This window comes from Gadus chalcogrammus, chromosome 7 (genome assembly GCF_026213295.1).
Source record: "Gadus chalcogrammus isolate NIFS_2021 chromosome 7, NIFS_Gcha_1.0, whole genome shotgun sequence".
Classification (NCBI taxonomy): domain Eukaryota; kingdom Metazoa; phylum Chordata; class Actinopteri; order Gadiformes; family Gadidae; genus Gadus; species Gadus chalcogrammus.
The window spans coordinates 14,540,127-14,561,117 of record NC_079418.1 but is presented as its reverse complement, the minus strand read 5'-3'; the positions used below and the strand labels follow the sequence as shown (position 1 = coordinate 14,561,117).

The 20,991-nt window shown below is 46.1% G+C and overlaps 2 protein-coding genes across 3 annotated transcripts; one reads left to right on the top strand and one right to left on the bottom strand.

Annotated features, from left to right (window-relative positions):
• Window positions 1-1,033: 1,033 nt before the first annotated feature.
• On the top strand, window positions 1,034-15,317 carry nfrkb (nuclear factor related to kappaB binding protein). 2 transcript variants are annotated; one of them, XM_056593806.1, is made up of 27 exons: window positions 1,034-1,384; window positions 1,607-1,744; window positions 1,843-2,044; window positions 2,148-2,275; window positions 2,647-2,821; window positions 3,459-3,557; window positions 3,657-3,730; window positions 3,825-3,909; window positions 4,227-4,425; window positions 4,850-4,961; window positions 5,062-5,188; window positions 5,390-5,467; window positions 6,269-6,345; window positions 6,482-6,528; window positions 6,626-6,689; window positions 7,159-7,333; window positions 7,750-7,856; window positions 8,153-8,276; window positions 8,639-8,718; window positions 8,925-9,109; window positions 9,522-9,804; window positions 9,996-10,175; window positions 11,493-11,841; window positions 12,218-12,624; window positions 13,333-13,439; window positions 14,099-14,234; window positions 14,916-15,317. In XM_056593806.1, exons 2-27 carry the CDS (start codon window positions 1,619-1,621, stop codon window positions 15,054-15,056), a joined length of 3,867 nt encoding a protein of 1,288 aa, XP_056449781.1. In that variant the 5' UTR covers window positions 1,034-1,384; window positions 1,607-1,618; the 3' UTR covers window positions 15,057-15,317. The 2 variants fall into 2 exon arrangements, with proteins under 2 accessions (XP_056449781.1, XP_056449780.1); XM_056593805.1 differs by lacking the exon at window positions 1,034-1,384 and having other exon boundaries at window positions 1,391-1,744; window positions 6,629-6,689.
• Window positions 15,155-20,821, bottom strand: LOC130385344 (transmembrane protein 45B-like). The gene is made up of 6 exons (XM_056593811.1): window positions 20,696-20,821; window positions 19,097-19,333; window positions 18,471-18,674; window positions 17,953-18,137; window positions 16,419-16,561; window positions 15,155-15,822 (listed from the first exon to the last, which is right to left on the bottom strand). Exons 2-6 carry the CDS (start codon window positions 19,284-19,286, stop codon window positions 15,717-15,719), a joined length of 828 nt encoding a protein of 275 aa, XP_056449786.1. The 5' UTR covers window positions 19,287-19,333; window positions 20,696-20,821; the 3' UTR covers window positions 15,155-15,716.
• Window positions 20,822-20,991: the final 170 nt, after the last annotated feature.

Below are 20,991 nucleotides of genomic sequence, written 5' to 3'. Positions count from 1 at the left end.
GAGAGAGAGAGAGAGAGAGAGAGAGAGAGAGAGAAGAGAGAGAGAGAGAGAGAGAGAGAGAGAGAGAGAGAGAGATTGACAGGTAACTCATGTTCATTGTAGAATCAAATAAGGGGTGGTGTCAAGTCACAGTCATAAACGTTGAGGGCTGAGGGGCTCTGGGGCGCTTGTGAGACAACACATTTCAAATGGTTGAACGGTAATGTGATTTATGTCCAGTTTTAGAGACATTTATTACAGTTTAATTGTGAAAGTATAATATATTCAGCTGAAAATATTTAATATTTAGAGAATGAACATTCATTTTTCCCAATTATATTCCAATGTTAGCAGTTGAATAAGCTAATTAACTAATACATACATACATAACACATACATAATTGAGTTAAAATGCAATAGAAAGGCGTCAACATGTTCAAAGAACGAAATAGGTCAAACTTTAAGTTGGTAAAAATCTATAGCTAGTTAGAATAAGAATATATGCGCATTAATGGATTTATGAAAAGGGGGGCGATGGAGAGAGACCAGTGCTGCTGTTGGCCTACCTTACTTGCTAGAGACAGGTAAGGAGGAAGCGTTAGGTGTTAATTCACCATCCTTCAGCTGAATTCACGTGTTCGATTACGTGTTTCTTTCGACTGCATTGATTTCAGTTTTCCTGTCAAAGTCAAGCCAATTGTACGTTAATATACACGCAAACTATGGCCAACAATATTTTGACGACCGTACTGCCCATTTTGGGTCGGTTCATCCAGCCTGCTAAATGATAAATGGACTGCATTTATACAGCGCTTTTCTAAACATTCAAACGGCTTTCCAATATTGCCTCACATTCAGCCATTTCAGACACACATTCACCCACCGACGGCGGCGTCAGCCATGCAGGGTGACAGCCCGCTTGTCAGGAGCAGTTACGGTGAGGCTTCTGGCCGTGGCCGTTGGCCGTTTTCACACCTCGGGATAGAGTCGGGATAGAACTGTACAGCTCCATGGGATAGAACCAGCAACCTTCAGTTACCAGTCAACCCGCTCTACCTCCTGAGCCACATGCCGCCAACAGTACGACCACAGCACTGAATGCAGTGTGCACTGCCCAAGCTGACCCATAGGGGCGGTAGAGCCTCACCACACTGTGTTTATCATTGGAGAAGAAGACAGTGGTATGGCGGAGAATCCGTTCCTCGAAATGTTCTGTGTGCACTACTAAGATCATTGGAAGAAAAATGTTTTAAGCGTCAGTCGTTTCGCTTATTCCACCTTTGATTGTGAATGCACATTTATGTAACATTCAGCCTAATATGTTGTTGAGGTTGAATAAGAAAACGCCGCGACTCTGAGCCTATTCTAGCCTCTTTACTGTGGAAGGTTTTTCTGCACGGGTCATGTAAGTATGCCAAGCTAAACATTTATGCAGTCTTGGCTCTTCTTTATTTAGTAAGTTTACTTTTTAATTATACATCGTTTGGGGTTATTAAGTTCACAGGGTGAAACGTAGATGATCGGTAGCATGGAGAGCACTTGGATCAGATCTGGTTTACCTTACGTAGTGACTTGGTCATTTGTCCCTATTTAATGCATGAGCAACTTTCTGTCTTCCGTCACCCAGCGAAAGGGCAGCATGGACGACCTTGCACACATACTGACAGACCCACTTGGTACAAGGGAAGAAAGTAACGGGCAAATCACAGAGGAGTGTATGCTTGGAAACTGTCGGGTGAGCCTACCCGAGGATCTGCTTGAGGACGTGAGTTACTCGTCATCTAATTACTTTGTAGAGCTTGTGAGCCATTGCAATGTTGATATATTCTAAGTGTATACGATTGTACACTGTGTTCCCTGCAGCCTGACGTATTCTTCTCCGTGATGAGTGAGAGCACATGGACTGACGTGCTGTCAGACTCCCAGAGGCACCACCTGCGTCAGTTTCTGCCGCAGTTCCCAGGGAATAACGTCGCTGTGCAGGACAGTGCCGTCAGTAATCTTTTCAACAACCAAAGCTTTAACTTTGGAAATCCCCTTCATCTCGCTCAGAGATTATTCAGAGGTGCGGCCTATTTAATATAATATACATACACACCGTTCTATATTACTATTTGTTATGGGAGTGTTTATTAATTGTGTTATTTTTCTTGTATCATTTAAACCAGATGGCTACTTTAATCCTGAGGTGGTGAAGTACAGGCAGCTGTGTGCTAAATCTCAGAGAAAGAGGCGTCTGTACTCTCTACAGCAGTACTACCACAGACTACTGAAGCAGATCCTTGTTTCCAGGAAGGTAAACAACCGCCAACACTTGTTAAAAGTGCTGTGTGCACCAAAGTGGTACAAAATTGTACTACTGTGGAATTGGGATCTATCTTTTTAAAGACTATAGTCGCCATTTTCAGAGTGCTACTATTTATTTTTTTCTACTTTAAGATTACACTTAATATTAAGAAGCTTTTACTATTGCCTAATTTTACTATGAAGTACTAACTATCTATGACCTTATGTTTGGCAGTTTATGTTGTTTCTGTGATTACCCATATGAATTGTTATGCTGCTGGAAAAATTATAGTATTAATATTGGTTGTTGTTGTTTTTGTGTTTGCGACATGTGAATGCTGAACAGCGTCCTCTGTTTTTGTGTTTTCCGTTGCGCGGCAGGATCTCCTGGAGCTAGCCGTGCACAGCGGGCTGGACGTGCCACAGAAGCGGCCCCTGAACCCCAGGGGCCAGCTGGAGCCGCAGGAGCCCAGGATCCGAAGGAGAGTGGGCCGCATCCTGAGGGAGGTGAAGGCCGAGTGCGGGGACAGCAACGCCTCCTCTGACGACGACGGAGGTGAGTGGTCTCCTCCGTCAAGTCTTTGTTCGTCTCCTTCAGGAGAAATCAAATCTATTATGTTGAAAGTGGGGTTGAAGATGACATGCAGCTTGATGGTTCTTGATGGTACCTTGGTTTTATGCAAGATTAGATTCAGCTAAACAATACTTAAATATTAATTGATTGCACAGTACCTTTAGACCCTTGATATTTAAAACCTATTGAGGGAGGGAGAGGGAGAGAGAGAGAGACACACACATTTAAATTTTGTGTTAATGGTTTGTGTATGCTTTGCATATTGCTATATTACTTCTTATATATCATGTATATGTAATTTATAGCATTTCCAGTACAACAAAACGATCGAACCAGATCATGAAAGGTTGTGGAAAGCTATTCAGCCTTTGTTTTAGAGGACATAAGATGTCATGGTAAAGTGTGCCTGTTTCAACAATCATGAACAAGGCTGACAAAGGGAAACTTTAAATAAAGGTTTTCAGATTGAATGCCATTATTTTGACAGTATTTAACTCTCCTGCCGCTCTTTATATGGCAATGCATCACTGTAAGTTACTTTGTATAGGAACGTCAACAATATTGGTAAAAAAGATGTGTTAAAATCTGAAGTAGTGTTATGGTGCCTTGTTTTTTTCAGAGTCATGGCCTCCAGCGCCGCAGTCGCCCTCCTCTCCCACCACCAGCCTCCCCCTCCGCGTCCTGCCCAGCCTCTCCACCCAGGACATGAAGACCGCCGGTCAGTGTTGCCTCACCCTCGAGTCGGAATCAAAACTCGACCATGTGTCTTTCTTCCTCAAACGCATGTATTTATAGAGGGTTTCCTTGTTGTTGACAGAAAAACCCGAGCTAGGCGTGCAGGATTTGAAGAGCATGCTCCAGAACCACAGAGAGAAGAGGAAGAGGCATCCGGTAAGTAGCGCTAGACAACAAGTCGGCCGACGTATGTTCATCTTTAATATGCAGACCCCCTCATTCCTCATGTTCTACGACCTTATTCCCCCAGGACCACCCGGACCTCGTCACCTCTGACATCCACCTGGGGAACATGCTCTCCAGGGTCAACATAGGTCGGAAGGGCTCCTCTGTGGGTAAGTAAACAATAACAACTCTATATTTATATTTAGGGACTTGGCATACGCTTTATACAAAGCAAACTCGTAAGTGAGGCGACTAAGTTATATTTCCATTTACAGACACGAAAATAAAAGTTATAGTGCTGCCTGCATAACCTAGTGTAGTTGTTTCTACAACAACAACCGGGCAGAGTAGCGATTAGAATCGGAGCACCGATTTCTTGGTAGTGGAAGCATGACACAGTAGTTACAACATCAAACACATGTTAACAACACACTTTGATGTTGGAGGAAAAATGTTCAACCTCGTCGTGTTGCTCTGCCCCTCCCAGCTCTGTTTGACCTCGCGTTGCCCAAGAAGAAGATCAAAGAGGAAAGGAGGAAGAAGAGGTTGAGGACGACAGTGAAGCTGGAGGCTGAGGACCCGTGTGAGGCCCTCATGACTTCTGATGCCGCGGCTCTATCGGCCAATCACGTCCCCTCTCTCCCTGACACGCCCACCCCACCGCCACTGGCCAACGTCAAGGAGGAGTGAGCTGCCTGCCTTTACTCTGATGTTCTATACAATATTATGTTATATTAACAAGAATTATCGGTAGTATACACAGTGCTTAATAGTTAATTAATACAGTGTTACATAGACACAAATTTGACACACACACACACACACACACACACACACACACACACACACACACACACACACACACACACAGCTATAGTTAGAAAATATGAAATAATATATGCAGCATTATATTGACTATGATAATTTACTGCAGCATTGCAATTCTTTTTGAACATTGGCCTACTTAATGAATTAAGAATTCAGTAAATAAATCACAATTATAGGAATATACTCTATACACATATAGTGTTTCTAACGCCACTGCTTTTTCATCATTGAATAAGAGACCAACACAGCAAATGTAGGAGGTAACAAGTTGTTGTGCTCCAGGGTCATTGAGGAGTGCCAGAGCAGCCCAGCGGTGGTGGAGGAGATCTCCATCAGCTTCTTCAACCTGCTGGAGTCTATCATGAAGACAGAGAATCTCTCCAGTACCTCTCTGGTAGGGGGCAGGGCTCGACACCCAGATATGCACCTGCAATGTAAATGCTTACGTTTTAGTGTTTTCTGTACCTTTTCTTTTTTTCTTATTTTATTTCCAGCTCGAGGAGAAGGTTCAAACATGGCAGTTGTCACCCGCCACCTCCCTCAACCCCTGGTTTTCCTTTGCTTCCTGTTGGTCGGAGTTAGTACTTCCTGCCCTGCAGTTCCTCGCTGGAGAAGCCAAAGGTCAGCCTGTTCTGTACCTTCTTTCACTCTCCTACCCCTGTAGATTATCCTATTTACCGCAATGCATTTCACCCTCGACATACAACCATTTAACCCCTGGTGGCGGTGGCTCATGGTAGCTTTAGCTTCTTAATGTTACGAGCTAGCTGCTGCTCCTGGCTCCATGTGTTTGATTATTTCCCCCTGCTGGTTGTATCCCAGATGGCATGATGACGCTGCCCACCGGCTTCTCTCCCTACGTGGAGTTCGGGGATCAGTCCCAGCAGTGGAGATGGATCGGTAGGCAGTTTGTTTGTTTGTTTGTTTGTTTGTTTGTAGCACTGCTTCGTAACCGTTGTGTACAGTGAGTGTTGGGAGAGGACTTTGACCCTCAAGAACCTCACCACCTCATCAGATTATAAAAAATAGGTAATAAACAAGCAGTGGTTCAGCATAGAGTTCCAGTGCCCCGTTTTTACACAATTATTATTGTCTATGGCCAGTGGAAACTGTATAAAGAAATACTCAGCCACACTGCTTACGGCCCCAGTGTGTTTATTTAGCAACAAAGAAAAACATATTCCCGAAAGAATCGTGATTCTTATCTTCTGTAATTCTGACACAGAAGAAACCCAACTTTTTCACGATGTCCAAAAATATATTTATAAATGAATAAATAAATGCCTGTGTGTTGTTTACATAATTGCAATCAGTTGATTAGAATGATCAGTTGATCAGTGATAACCGTAGGATACAACACCCTAATAATATGTCCTAATACTATATTAACTGAACAATATTTTTATTATTTATTTATTAGTATATTATCCATATAATTTTTTTCTATGATGGTAAATTGATCTATTTCAAGGATTAAATCCCACATACACCTGCAGTACCCTTACGTACCACCAGTGGTACTCATAGCACAGGTTGAAAAACACTGACCTCAAAGACCTTCCTATTGCACTTTCTCTTATTGCAATTTTGTTCCCAGCTTGTGGTTGTAGATGGTTGTTGTTATTTCTTCCTTGTTGATGTTTGATCAGTTGACGGGAAAAAAAATCGGTGTAATCTTATCTAACGATCCTGTGTTTTTAGGGCCCAGTCTAGATGCAGAGAAGGACCTCAGTGCGTTGTGTCAGCTGTGGATCGATTCCAAGGACCTGGTTGTCAAGGTACCATACTCAACATTTGCCATGGAGCCTCTATTGGAGATATCAATGGGAATATAAAATATATAAAAAAAACTGCTTTCCTATGACTTTCCCCATAAGTATTATTCAATAAGAGCGTCTCTTGTTTCTTTCACAGATGGAGCATGAAGACCTATCGGAGATAACCTCCCCCGTGCCTAGGGTGTACGTGTCCTAGGTTACAGCAACACTCATATTCAATACAGTCCTATGTTTCAAAGAGCATGAGCAGTGACGTGCGTCTTGTCTTCCCGTGTCCCAGCAGCTGGACGGACTACGTGGTGCGCCCCAGCACGGGAGATGAGAGACACGTCTTCCAGATCCAGGTTGGGAATGTCGGATTTACATTTTACATTAAGACGTTTAGCATACTCCTTTATCCAAAGGGACTCACAAGTGAGGCTGAACAACCAAAGCAGTCAGAGTGACTACCAAATTTCAACGGGAGTTTCTAAAAATACAAAGAACAGTTGGGCAGAGTTACAACAGAGGTTTCTACTAACAGAAAATGTGAATAATGATACACAATCGAAATTCAACTCGACCGCTCAAACAGAGTGTCCCAGACGGCTGAAGACATGTTCTCTGAAGAACAGCGTCACGATCACGTCATTCGATCAATGGAGTCCTGACCAGTTGACCTTCTTGGGTTAAGTGATCCTCCTTCCTGGCCTCAACCAAATATAAGGGCCTCTTTTAGACAGGACTATCCATGTGGAACTTGGTCTAATACGTTGGCTTTTTAATTAAATTGACCTAAATGGATGTTCACAATAACGACTGTTGTCCCTGCAGGAACAACAGCGCTACGACCAGCCACACAAGGCCTTCACCTTCCGGATGCATGGCTTCGAGTCGGTGGTGGGGCCCGTCAAAGGGGTCTTCGACAAGGAGATGTCCCTGAACAAGGCCCGGGAGCACACCCTGCTACGATCCGACCGGCCTGCCTACGTCACCATCCTGTCCCTGGGTGAGATGGGATAGTGGAGTGGATAAAGTGCTGCCTTCCCACTGTTACTACCAATCTCTGCCCACGTTTTAATATAATATTTTTGTTATGATTATTATGTTGAATCTCATCTATTCTGTCATGTGTTTTGGAAAAGTGGAATTTCATTCATGAATCAATCCTGTTTATTCGACACATCTTTTGGTCAAGGCATCCTTACCATCGCTGACCGATATAACTTCCAGGTCCATATTGGTGTTCTGTACAAACGGAGTCCAATTGCCATCTAAGAAACTCACAATTAGAACTAGATTCTCTTTTGTTTTTGTTTTCATATTTGGGCAAGTGCTTCAAGTGCTGTCTATGGAAAAACGACCAGCTTGCTCTCTTTATGTCTTTCTGTATTTCTGGATATGCTCCTCTCCTGTCGTCCCCAGTGCGAGACGCAGCGGCCAGGCTTCCTAACGGAGAGGGGACCCGGGCGGAGATCTGTGAGCTCCTGAAGGACTCCCAGTTCCTGGCCCCTGATGTCACCAGCGCCCAGGTCAGAACCACTTTGCTGTGTGTGTGATTTGTATTTGTATCAGCCGATAAGAGGAAGGCAATCACGGAAATAGTTGTACAGGACGGTAAACAGCAGGATACTTCCGCTCTTTATTCTATAAGCTTTGGATGAAAGTGTTAGCTGAATGACTAAATAGTAATTATTTAACATCACATACACACATATTTTAGAGTGGATTTCAGTGTCATGAAAGCACTATATAAATGCAGTGAGTTATAATGAATAATTATCGTAGAAATATAATAATCAAATTAGTTTTCTCTGACTTTTTGTAGGTGAACACGGTGGTGAGTGGGGCGCTGGACCGGCTGCACTACGAGAAAGACCCGTGTGTGAAGTACGACATCGGACGCAAGCTGTGGATCTACCTGCACCGCGACCGCAGCCAGGAGGAGTTTGGTGAGACGCATCAGAATAGGATCAGATAAGATGTGCTCGTATTAATCCCAGATTGGAAGTTACGCTGTCGCAGCAAAAGTACTGATGGTAATATGAGTTGAAAACATGTATTTGTACACACAATAGGAGTAGGACAAAGGTTAATGCATAATGTAAACAACAGCAGTGTCAGTAGTGGTTATCAACTGGCTATGTCTATTACTCACTATTGACTTGAATTGTGTGGGTCATCATCAAATATTCCCAGACAATGTGTTTTTAGGGAAAACTATTTGCCTATGTAAGTTGACATAGGCCGGGCAGGCCAACACCATTTAGTCTTCCAGCACCTGTTTCCCTGATTTCTCTCTTCTGTGCTCCAGAGCGTATTCACCAGGCCCAAGCCGCCGCAGCCAAAGCCAGGAAAGCTCTTCAGCAGAAACCCAAACCCGCCCCTAAACCGGTGAGCACCAGAGCCTCCATAAGGCTGCGGTTTAGTCTGCATGCTTTGTGATTCACACGCTAGATTGAGGAAATCCGGTCGTACCACTTTCCCGTATTTTGCATTGTTTATATTTGATCTGTAGCCCTGGTGGTGGTGTGTGTTCTTCCTCACCGAGGCGTGAACATGGAGTCACATGACATAACAAAGTGATGATGATGTTGCAGAAGTCTGGGAGCAAAGAGCCTGGCGGTAAGATCCAAGGCTCCCTGGAGGGCGGCCTGGAGTCCAGTCCCATGTCCCCCATCCCCGCCACCCCAAGCACCCCCGGCACCCCCAAATCTCCCCTGCCCTCCACAGTGGGCACCCCCACCAAGACGGGGCTCCCGGACATGGTGAAGAGCAGCCAAGGGTCGGTGGAACAATAAAATACTCCTTATATAATAAATGAATAATAGATGTTATGATGGTATCTCAAATGTTTCTCGTTTTCTTTTCAAGCGCTAAACAACTTAGGATTGTACTGCAATGATGTCACAGCAATGCTATTGTCTGCTCTAGTTATGCTAGTTATGATATGTGTTGCTGCAGTCTGCTACAGCTATCCTACGTTGGTATCCACTCCAAGCGATCTATAATACAGTTCTGCTGCAGTTATACTTCAGTTATGGTACATTGTCTAAGAGTCGGCGATAGCTAGCTCTAAGAGCTGTGCCACAGTTATGCTACAGCTTTGCTTCCGCTACGCCCAAGTGGCGGGTGGCAGCACTCCTCCTCCCCCCCTCACCCGCTGCCGCTGTGCCCCCCCCCCCCCCCCCCTCCAGGGTGCTGCTGGTGGCCCCTCCCTCCATGCCCCAGCTGGGCTCCCTGCTGCCCAGCAGCCAGGCTGCCTCCGCGGCCGCCCAGCAGCCCCCCTCCTCCTCCTCCCTCTCCTCCTCCCACCAGCACGCCGCCCGGCTGGTCAGCCACCTGGGGGCCGGGGCCCTGCCCCAGGTCCGCATGGTGTCGGCCCAGCCCGCCGTCGGGGGCCCGCAGGCCGCCCTGCTGCACCAGACCGCCCACCAGATCAGGGTGCCCGTCTCCCTGGGAACCAAGGGCCTCTCGCAGGTACACCCCCTCAAGACGAGGGTGTCTGTTTCGCTCGGGGAGCGCGGTGGTCTCCGGTGGAAAGGGTGGTCGACGCCGGGCTCAAAGGTCCCCTCCGTCCTGCCCTGCCCCGTCTCCGTGGCCACTGAAAGGTGCGTCTCCTCATGCCTCGACGGCACCGTCGCTGATGCTAGGTAACGCGTGTCTTGCAGACGGTGGTATCCCTGCCGCTACGGAGCCAGGCGGGCAGCAGCCCCGTGGGGGTTCCCACCACGCTGTCGGTGTCGGCCCTGGCTGTGGCCAAGCCCCGGCCCGGGTCCCCCGGGAGCCCGGCCAAGACCCTGGTCACCCCCGCCCTCCTGCAGGGCATGGCCGGCCAGAGCATCAAACAGGTGCCCACCCCCCCCCCCCCCCATGTGTACACAACAGAACGGGGTAGAGAAGGAGGCCCATGAAGATAGCCGCCAGTGGGGGAAGGTCTTGATGTTTCACCCATGAAATCCGAGGTCCTTGTACTGAACCACATGATATCACTATAGGAATATGTCATTTGAATTACCTCTCCTTGTGAAGCCAATAACAAATGATCTAATCATTAGCATTACAATGAAGAACATAGTGTTTTGTTGTTCATATAAGTCCTAATGATAATGTTGACATCCATTAGTGCAATAATGAAGTCGTACTGCTACACTGCTATCAAGCTGATAGAGTGCTGTGCTGTGCTCTGTTTTTAACTCTCAAATAAGCGCACTGGTGCACGTGGGTCTCTGCTACTCATTGACGCGGTCGTCGAGCCAGTGCCTGGATATAATTTTTCCATTAGGAAAAAAAACTATTTTTTTAAGTTGTGAGGGAATATGCCCCAAGGTAACTTTGGTCTTTCTCCTTTCCTCTTCGGTTTTTATTGTCTTTTTGCATTGGGATTTAAATCCCCTCAGCATCCCTCCTCAATGCATACCGTGTGTTTTTTCTAAAGGTGTCCATTACCTTATGCTTTGAGAGAGGGTCTAAAGCGGTGTTTAGGCTGTTCCCTGAGCCACCCGTAAGCCATTTGCAAGTGAAACCATTTGGCCACGTTTGATTATGCCGAGAGCCCACGGCTCTCTGCCTCTATCCTACCCACACATTTCCTTCTTTGTGAATTTTGCTTGATTCTTTGAATATGTCCATTAGTGGGTTGAGCCACGAGCGTCCCCGAGAGAGGTCAACTCTCTCTAGATATCAGACTGGGAAGGCCGAGAGGGAATTAATATGTAGCGCAGTTGTCGCAGGTCGGAGTCGAACCCGGGTCGCTACGTGGCGTAGCTGCTTGGTTAGCACACTGCCCAAGAGGGTTCTCCGTCGATCTCGTTCGATTTTCTCATGTAATTTAATGGAAATTTAAGCCTTTCTGGACGGGACTGTGAAGACCGACGGTAGAGTGTGTTGAAACCGACGGCCCAATGTAGCATCAGTCTCACAAATCAGGCGTGATTAACATTTCGCTTCGTATTTGTTCCGACCCATCGTATCGCTGGAGGCAGGGAATCTGGCGGCGTGATTTAGCTTAAAGCAAACACAAACCCAGTTGGTGCTTCACACTTCTTCCCGTGGGAAGGCGAGCCAAAGCCTCAGAAGACCGTTCGACACTGGGGCCGATCGGTTTGTGCCTCAGTTCTCATGCATGTGTTTTGTCCTTTGTTTTGTATGTCCGTTTGTGCCTACAGGTGTCCATCACCGGCCAGCTGGGCGTGAAGACGTCCGTGGGCGGCGGCGGGATCCCCATCACGGCCACCAACCTGCGGATCCAGGGCAAGGACGTGCTGCGGCTGCCGCCCTCCTCCATCACCACCGACTCCAAGGGCCAGACGGTGCTGCGCATCACGCCCGACATGATGGCCACCCTGGCCAAGTCGCCCGTGGCCACCGTCAAGCTCTCCCCGGACTTCCTGGGCTCGGCCGGCCACGGCGGGGGGAAGAGCATCTCGGCCACGCTGCACGTGACCCCGCCCCACTCCTCCTCCTCCTCCTCCTCCACCACCCTCTCCAGCCTGGTGACGGAGGCCGGGAAAGCCGGTAGGAAAACATATTCATCATCACGACTATCAACACAACAGGGGGGGGGGTAGTGTAGGGGCAACGGGGTTTACTTCCCAGCTGAATGGTACTTGGTTCAATCCCCGATGTCCACCTGTAGCCTCCCACCTTGATCAAAATGGCTCTAGGCTGTAACTGCTCCTTAGTGATCCATATCTGAATTCAGACCATCAAGGACATTCTCATGGAAGCATCTGCTAATAAATATAGACAATAAATAAAGCGAAGGTGACGTTCGTGTAAGCCATCAGACCGCCTCCCCCAGGCTCTCCAAAGACAGGAGGGCCCCGGCACTCAGGGGGGGGAAACAAGGAGACGTTGACCCCCGGTAACCACGGAACAATGTTGTCTCAAGGTCTCAAGGTGGGCCACGCCTCCTCCTCGCTGCTGAAGGCGGGCACGGCCGACACGGCCATCCGCCTGATGCCCACGCTGGCCGTCACCGTGGGCGACCAGAAGACCAGGACCTTCTCCACGCACGTGTCGTCGGCGTCCGGGGACTCGAAGGGCGCCGCCACCATCCGCATCATGCCCGGCCTGGGGGTCATCCCGCACAAGCAGGGCCAGACCATCACCATGACGACCATGGCCGGCAGCAAGCCGCTGACGGTGTCGGCCGGCCCCGGGACGGTGACCATGGCGGCGGCCGGTGCCCTCGGCGCCAAGGGGATCACGGTGTCCGCCTCGCCGCTCACCATCGGCACGGCGACCGGCACCGTGCGCCACGTGCCCGTCACGGCCACGGTGGTGACCACACAGGCGGTGAGTTGGACGCGGTTTGGAAGAACTTAAATGATGGCATTAGGGGATGTGATGATGTTTGATTACATACAGCTAACCTGTTTGCACTTTGTTGGGTCACTATATGCAAAGGGTGGATGCTGCCAATTAGGGCTGGGCGATTAATCAAATTTTGATCACGATTTAGATTTTAGCGTCAAACGATCACAAAATTAACAATATATATATATTTTTTTTTTAATGTTTTATAGAAAGGGCAGAACAGCTGGATACATATCTCTTTATCATTTTAGATTGGAACATTTTATTTTTGACCATTTTGTGTATTTCTTTAAGGCGAAATTTCAGAGTTCTCATTTGCAAAAAAAGAATTCGGAGAGACATGCTGAATGTCAGCATGTTTTTAAACTCAAAAATAATCGTTTGAATAATCGTGATTTCAATGATGACCAAAAATAATCGTGATTATGATTTTTCCCATAATCGAGCAGCCCTACTGCCAATGTCGTGTAAAGGGGGACCTGTGAGGCTGATCAGCTGTCTCTTACTGTCCCCTTCCTAGCCTAGTAGTCACGATTGTTAAATGCATACCCCCGATGTAAATACACTCTGTCACTGCTAGGGTGTGGTGGGGCCTTTTAGAAGAGGCTGGGTGTATCTCCTGTGTCTGCTAAGCTCATCATGCAGCGTGATACCCGACATAAGACGTGTCCCCCTCCGCCCCCGCAGGGTAAGCTGCCCACCAGGATCACGGTGCCTCTGTCCGTCCTCAACCAGCCACTGAAGACCAAGAGTGTGGTGACCTCGCCCATGGTGAAGGGGAGCCTCAACACCAGGTGAGCTCACAGGAGACGGGGAGCCCACCACGGCTGAGCCCGTGCCTGTCCACGAGGCTCAGGCTTAGTTCACACACTCAGGCCCAATCCCATTTCTACCCCTTACCCCTTCCCCTTATCCCTTCAAAACAAAAGGGAGGGGTAAGGGTAAGGGGTAGAAATGGGATTGGGCCTCAGTGCATATTGAACAGCAGTGGCCATGAGCACATTGGGGCAAAGAGGTCAGCATTTCCCAAAAGTTTCACCTGTCCACACAAATGAGGAGCAACAAAGTTACACTCATCTCCAAGCTCTGTTCTCGGTGACCTTAAGTGGTGTTTCTTTATGAATAAGAGGCAAAAAAATAAAGAAAATAAGAATAAAAGGCTTAACACATTCCTGGCCCAAAGGCCTCCGCCACTTAGCTACCGTTTAGAACCAAGATAGTCAAAGTTAATACACAAACAGGAGAAGTATACAGCTAAAATAAGCATGGCCTTTAATTCACATTTTGAATTAATTGAATTGAATTAAAGGCCAACTGAAGTTCACCCCCCCCCCTCACCATGCACATATTTAGATCAAGATGGCCGCTAGGCGAATAGGTAAACGCAAACCCATAGACTCAGGCCTGCTTGTGTTGTGTGTGTGTGCGTGCGTGCGCGTGGCCCCGTGTGTAGCCTCAGCAGCCTTGGGAGGAACATCATCCTGACCACCATGCCGGCAGGCACCAAGCTCATGGCCGGGAACAAGCCGGTCAGCTTCGTCACCGCCCAGCAGCTGCAGCAGCTGCAGCAGCAGGGTCAAGCCACACAGGTGAGGCCGCCGCATGGGACCTGGGCGCACCAGGTCATTTGACTTGACTCATGTATTGTGACCTGGGCTCACCAGGGCATTTGACTTGACTCACGTCATGTGACCATGCTTATGTGGCTGGGTTATATGATGAACTGTTTTGAGCCGTTAAGAATTGTGGGACTTCTGTACATGAAAGGTGCTATATGTAAATGTATTTGACCTGCGCACACAACGCATACACGGATTTGCATCATGTGACTTGATTGCACCATTTTTATACTTGAGGTGATCTTTGTGCTCGCAATAAATGTAGGCTGATTACAGGCTATAAGCGAGTCTATATATAATGCTACAATGGACCTTTGTAGCATTAACTAAAAGGTTTGTACCTATAAACCTTTATTCAGCTGACATAAGCCACCTCATAACATAGGTTTGTATGATTTCATGCTTATAAGATAGTTTGAAATAAAAAAGCTTGTGCTTATAAACTAATTAAGCAGTATATATTAGCTCATGCTTATATGTGACTTATACACACAAGCTATATCAAAGGTTACAACTATTGAAGCTAATTTATACACCAAACCATGCTTACGCTGACCAGGTAGGTTAAAAGACCACTCCGGCCTCGCTGTAGTGGCAGACCTACGTGATACAGTAGGTGCTGCAGCCTAAACGTGTTCGACCCTCGTCCAGGTCCGGATCCAGACCGTTCAGACCCAGCAGATCCAGCAGCACGTGGCGACGGGATCTCCTAAATCTGTGTCCACTGTGGTGGTCACCACCGCACCCTCGCTGAAATGTCCGCCGGACCCCTCGGCCGCCCCTCAACCATGAGCGCCCCCCCCCCCATGGAGATCTTAATGAACACTTCAACAACCGAGTCCCACTGGTTCATTTGTGTACATGTTCTGTGGGTTTTTCAAAGACCGCTCCTTGGATAATTTATGTTCAACAACATTTAATACACTTACTCCGCTTTGGAAGAAATCGTACAATAAGGACAATAGACACTGTTAATATAATTGTTATCTTTGTTGTTATGTCTGTACAATGCTAATAAAAGGCTTTGCTTTGTGAGTCGGTGTATGTGCTTATCTGGAATAGGATTGTTTATCTCCAACATGAACTCCTTATCAAAGGAGTTTATTGTCAGATGTGCAGTTTGACATATTTTCAAGATTTCATAAGATATGGCAACATTCGACATAGTAATCAAACCATAAAAAACATGAAAAAAGGTTTATGTTTTTAGGTCATTATATTGCCTAGCCGAGCTTTTGTCATTTACCATGTAACAGTGGCTTATAGTTTGTATTCAGTTCATGGTAATTCGTTCCAGTCTTACATTCATTAAGGTATTCAGTTGAACATTCGTACATTGTAAAATTATGTGCAATTTCATAACAGTGAAACATTGAAAATATATATTACCTGTTTTAAATATAAGATGGATACAAACACATTATTGCTTCATAATGTATGTGCATGTGTAAGTTACTCTTCGTCCGTGTCGTCCAGCAGGGCCTTCTGGGAGGAGTTGGTTGTGTTCCTCATGCCCAGCTCCACGTTTCTGCTCTCTCCAGACACTCTTTTCACAATTCTGTTGAAACAAACAATTATTCTCCAGCATAATGAAAGGTATTAATATTTAGCTATTAGACAAACTACCAAATAAATAACTTAACCAAAGACTTTGAGATATTTCAATGCAGTTAATATTTAACATCAAAGTATTTTTTTCGAAGTCTCTTTGATGTGTGCTAATTCAAATATATATATATGTGTGTAAATATGTATATGTGTGTAGATACACATATATTATTTATATAATATATATATACAGTATACATAATATATCATGTATACAGTGTATATAAATATATATATATTTATTGCCTGCAAAACATGAGCTTTGAACTTTTGTTTTGAAATACGAGGCCAATACGAGATAGCCGGTTTCACCTGTATTCTGACAGACAAAAATAAACTACACCTTTATAAAATACCCTTTGTAAATTTGTTAAACTCAACGTTTATATTTGCCAATAGTTCAAGTCTGTACGGTACCTGTTAAAAGCTAATTAAGGGTAGTTAACCCCCAAATCAATTATTTCCGTTGGCAACCTCAAGAGCTTTGTGAAGATTTCTGTTATCTTTGAGCCATTGACACTGTCATGTTTTGTCTGTGCTACTTACGAACAAACCAGAAGGGCTACAATGCTGATGATGAGCAGGGCCATGGCTATGTGCCAGCAGAAGCACATGGTGGTGAACATGACGTTGTTGTGCAACGTTAAATCCCACTTTGGTCCACTTAAAGGGAACAGCACACATCCAATCTGAAACAAGGTAAAGGCATGGTTACGAATGAATAACCTGGGACAGGTGGGATTTAGCTTCAGACACTATGTGCAGCTTGATGCTAATGTTTTAGTGCGACTGGATGTTGATTTTGGATCTGGAATGCATGAAGGTGATGAATCCTGAATAACCAGAACCAGACCAGTATGTCAATGCCCATTGTTACAGTTACCACATGTCAGCTGCTGTTGAGCCTGTATACACAAAAAGTATCACTCAAAGTACACCAAAAAAACACTTGCTTATTTTGCAACAGATTGCAAGGTAATGATAATTAAAAGATGTTGAGTTGTATTTAAGGGGCCGCTATTGGACCTCGCTGTGTGATGCTGATCGGACCTCTACAAGCCACTTCAAATCTAACCTTTTATGACATCACCAATTGGACTTTTGACTATGTCACTACAGGGTTACCGTTCCAGTGGGATACATTTACCCTGTAGTGACATTCTAGGCTAAGTGACCATGCAGGGTAAATCTACACCTTTGTGACATCACAAGTTGACCCATTGACCCTACTGCAACACTATAGGCTAGGAAGTGACTATATGGTAAATCTACGCTAAAGGGACTAATTAGGGTAAATCGACCCTATGGCTACATCCCAAAAGGGGAGTGTCCTCATCACAAGTAGGAGTGTCCTCATCCCGAGAGGGAGTGTCCTCATCGCAAGGGGGAGTGGCCTCATCACAAGGGGGAGTGGCCTCATCACAAGGGGGAGTGTCCTCATCACAAGGGGGAGTGGCCTCATCACAAGTGGAGTGTTCTCATCCCGAGAGGGAGTGTCCTCATCGCAAGGGGGAGTGGCCTCATCACAAGGGGGAGAGGCCTCATCACGAGGGGGAGTGTCCTCATCGCAAGGGGGAGTGGCCTCATCACAAGGGGAGTGGCCTCATCACAAGGGGGCGTGGCCTCATCACAAGGGCGAGTGTCTTCATTACAAGTAGGGTGTGTCTACATGTGCTTCCGGTACCTGGTAGAATATATGGTAAATCTACGCTAAAGGGACTAATTAGGGTAAATCGACCCTATGGCTACATCCCAAAAGGGGAGTGTCCTCATCACAAGTAGGAGTGTCCTCATCCCGAGAGGGAGTGTCCTCATCGCAAGGGGGAGTGGCCTCATCACAAGGGGGAGTGGCCTCATCACAAGGGGGAGTGTCCTCATCCTGAGCGGGAGTGTCCTCATCACAAGGGGGAGTGGCCTCATCACAAGGGGGAGAGGCCTCATCACGAGGGGGAGTGTCCTCATCGCAAGGGGGAGTGGCCTCATCACAAGGGGAGTGGCCTCATCACAAGGGGGAGTGGCCTCATCACAAGGGCGAGTGTCTTCATTACAAGTAGGGTGTGTCTACATGTGCTTCCGGTACCTGGTAGAACCAGGATCCCTGCAGGAAGAAGAGGCAGGCCAGGGACAGCTCCAGGATGATGTTGTCCCTCAGGAACACCTGCAGCATGGCGTTGGCCGAGCCCACGAACACGGGCACCAGCAGCAGCGTGTGCACGTGGGCGTCCAGGAGGGGCCGGTTGTGCAGGTGATAGTAGAACAGGAACCCTGAACGGACACGGGGGAGACAGGACGTCAGGGATACCCCAAGAGCTTTGACTCAACTGTGGATCTACTGTGTGTTTTTTTGCCATTTATAATACTGTACTATACTGTACATTAAAGTACAGTATGTACTGTATACTGCTATACTGTACTCTACTCTAGAGCAATGCACCATAATATTGCATGGTATACTATATATCCTACTATACTACACTGTACTTGAAGATATTAAACCATAATATACTGTACTATAATATGTTGTACGGTACAACCGTACTATTCAGTACTCCCTCCACAGTTCACTATAATGTCATACTATACAACCATACACCGTACCTTCGACAAACAGTGCCAGAGAGATGGACATCCGATCTATGCCGAGGGGCATGGACTTAATCAAGCTGGTGACGTTGGCGAAGCCGGCGATGCCAAAGAACAGGTACATGGTGCTGTGCTGCCAGTTCATCAGCTTCACCCAGGCCCCGCTGCTGTAGAGCCGCGCGTGGGGCCCGTCCACCACAAACTGCTCCACCATGATACCTGCAGCCCAGGGGGATACACCACGGGGAGAAGGGGAGTCAGGGGGGGGAGAGAGTGTGAGGAGGAGGACTGAGCCATACGAGAGACTTTAGACTGGCTTTGGGCCCGTTTGTAGGTCTTAACAATTCTAGAACTTCTTATCTTTGTTCATGTTTTTACTACTCACATAGTTTTAATTTCATTAACATCTGCCCATCATATCAATACCCCAGCCAGTGTATAGGGATTCGCAGCACGTTAATTAAATTGTGGATACAAATCCTTGTGGTCTTGTGGTTGTTTAAACAAGACCTCTATTAAAAGGTTATCAGATATCTACGGCTCAAACGTTTACGGTGACCCCCATACGTAAATTAGGTGACCCCAAGTGGGGTCCTGACCAACAGGTTTTGGAAACACTTTAGGTTAAGAGGACGACTAACCGACAAATGCAGCAAACATCATGAACCCCCCCTCGACATATTCCATCTTCCTGAGGAAGGTGGGCGCCTTGGGCCGCCCGGGGGTCTTGCCCTTCCTCCAGCGGTGGCGTAGCGTGTGTTTGACGGCCAGCCACAGGCCGTACAGCAGGAAGAAGGTGCCCGGAATGGCATGTCCTCCAAAGTTGGCCATCTTTTACATAGGCCTGAAAAGACGTCACACCAACCCCCCCAGAGACCCTGGGATGGAAGAGGAAACCATGGTTAATATCATAATTCACACAAGATACTTAATTATATTAGACGGCTTCATCTCTAAAAAAAAAAAAACGACCTCGCCTCTCGGGAGCGAGGAGAACTTCAGTTTTCAGTTAATTACAATGAACTCTTTAGGTTTATTCTGAGTTAGGTTAAAATACAGTTTGAATGATCTCCACCACAGAGGACAGTCTGGCAAACAAAAAAAGCATCTGTTCTAAAATCGGAATGACTTTTCACATGTAGGCAATAACCAGCCAGGGTGAGCACTCCCAGCCTGGGTCGTGAACGCTGATAAGGCTGCCTTGGACGGGGAAAGGGACTTGGAGTTTGAACTGCCTAAGGTTGGGTCCATTATGCAGTTCAAGTCCCCACCATATAGGAAAAAGATTAGGCAATAGAGAGGTGAATATGTTAATAACCCCCCCCCCCCAGGGACCCTGTTTGGGCGCGTACACAACGAGCAGAACGGGGGTGGGATGCTAAGAGCCATAGCATCTTTAAGCTTGATTTCCTCAAGGAATACATTGCTTAAGGTCTATGTTAATCAAATAACATGTTCAAGGCCTGCAGATGATCCACCAGCCTTCCAAACAAAAGCTGCATTCATTCATTCCCCAGCCCTCAATTCATTATGGGAGGATGACAAACCTTAACAATGTTTAATTCTGAGTCATCTGGTGTCTTTTAGACGGTGCTGTGTCATTCCGTACACACTGACAAGCTGCTACTTCCTTGTTTGTGTTGGAAACAAACAATTTATTCAAATTGAGTGGGATAGGATTTTCAAAACTCAATAAGTATAGAGAGATTTATTTATTTTCTTATAGACACCTAGAAGTATGCATAAATTGTTGATACATTTACAACATTAATAAATAATAATAATTAAATTAAAAGTAAAATAAGATTGCATATTTCATAATTTGGTTTATTTAATGGTTTTCTTCCTTGTGGTGTCCCTTACCGTACTTACTAGGATAGGTTGTCAGACAAGTTTTTCTGGATTAATCCCTGGTTACATGGTGCTCAGGGTTACATTGTGTGATTAATTGTCAGCTTTATTTAGAAATGTTCTCACATTTCTAAATAAGACAGCTTTTATTGTGTTGGTTTCTGTTTTGGTTAAGTTTTGTTTTTTTGATAAATAAATTAGAAATGATATGCAGGAAAATTTAAAAAACTCTCTGTTCTGTTATATTTGCCCCTTAGATGTATATGTTTATTATATCTGTATTTAATCATAAAATCCTATCACTGTCATCCCATCTCATCCATAAAACAAAAAGTCCTATTTGCATCTTGGCAATTTTGATAATGGCACAAAATAAATACACACACTACCTTTTCCTTTTGCTGCTGTATCCTGATTGGTATGAATGTCTCTTACAGTCCTGGCAGGTGAACGCGTGTATCAGGACTAGTCGGTTTTACCAGTGAGCACGCTTGTTGAACGCTCCAGGCGACATCATCCCATAGCCCCGCCCCTCATTTACATTGCTGTTCTGCGACACTTGAGGTCTTGCGAGAAACTTACAGTCAAGCAAAACAAGGGCGGCTCTACCTGTGCACATTAAGTTGATTGCATTTAAATATGAATTCAATAATTTACATATGGAGCATATCTGATACAAAAAAAC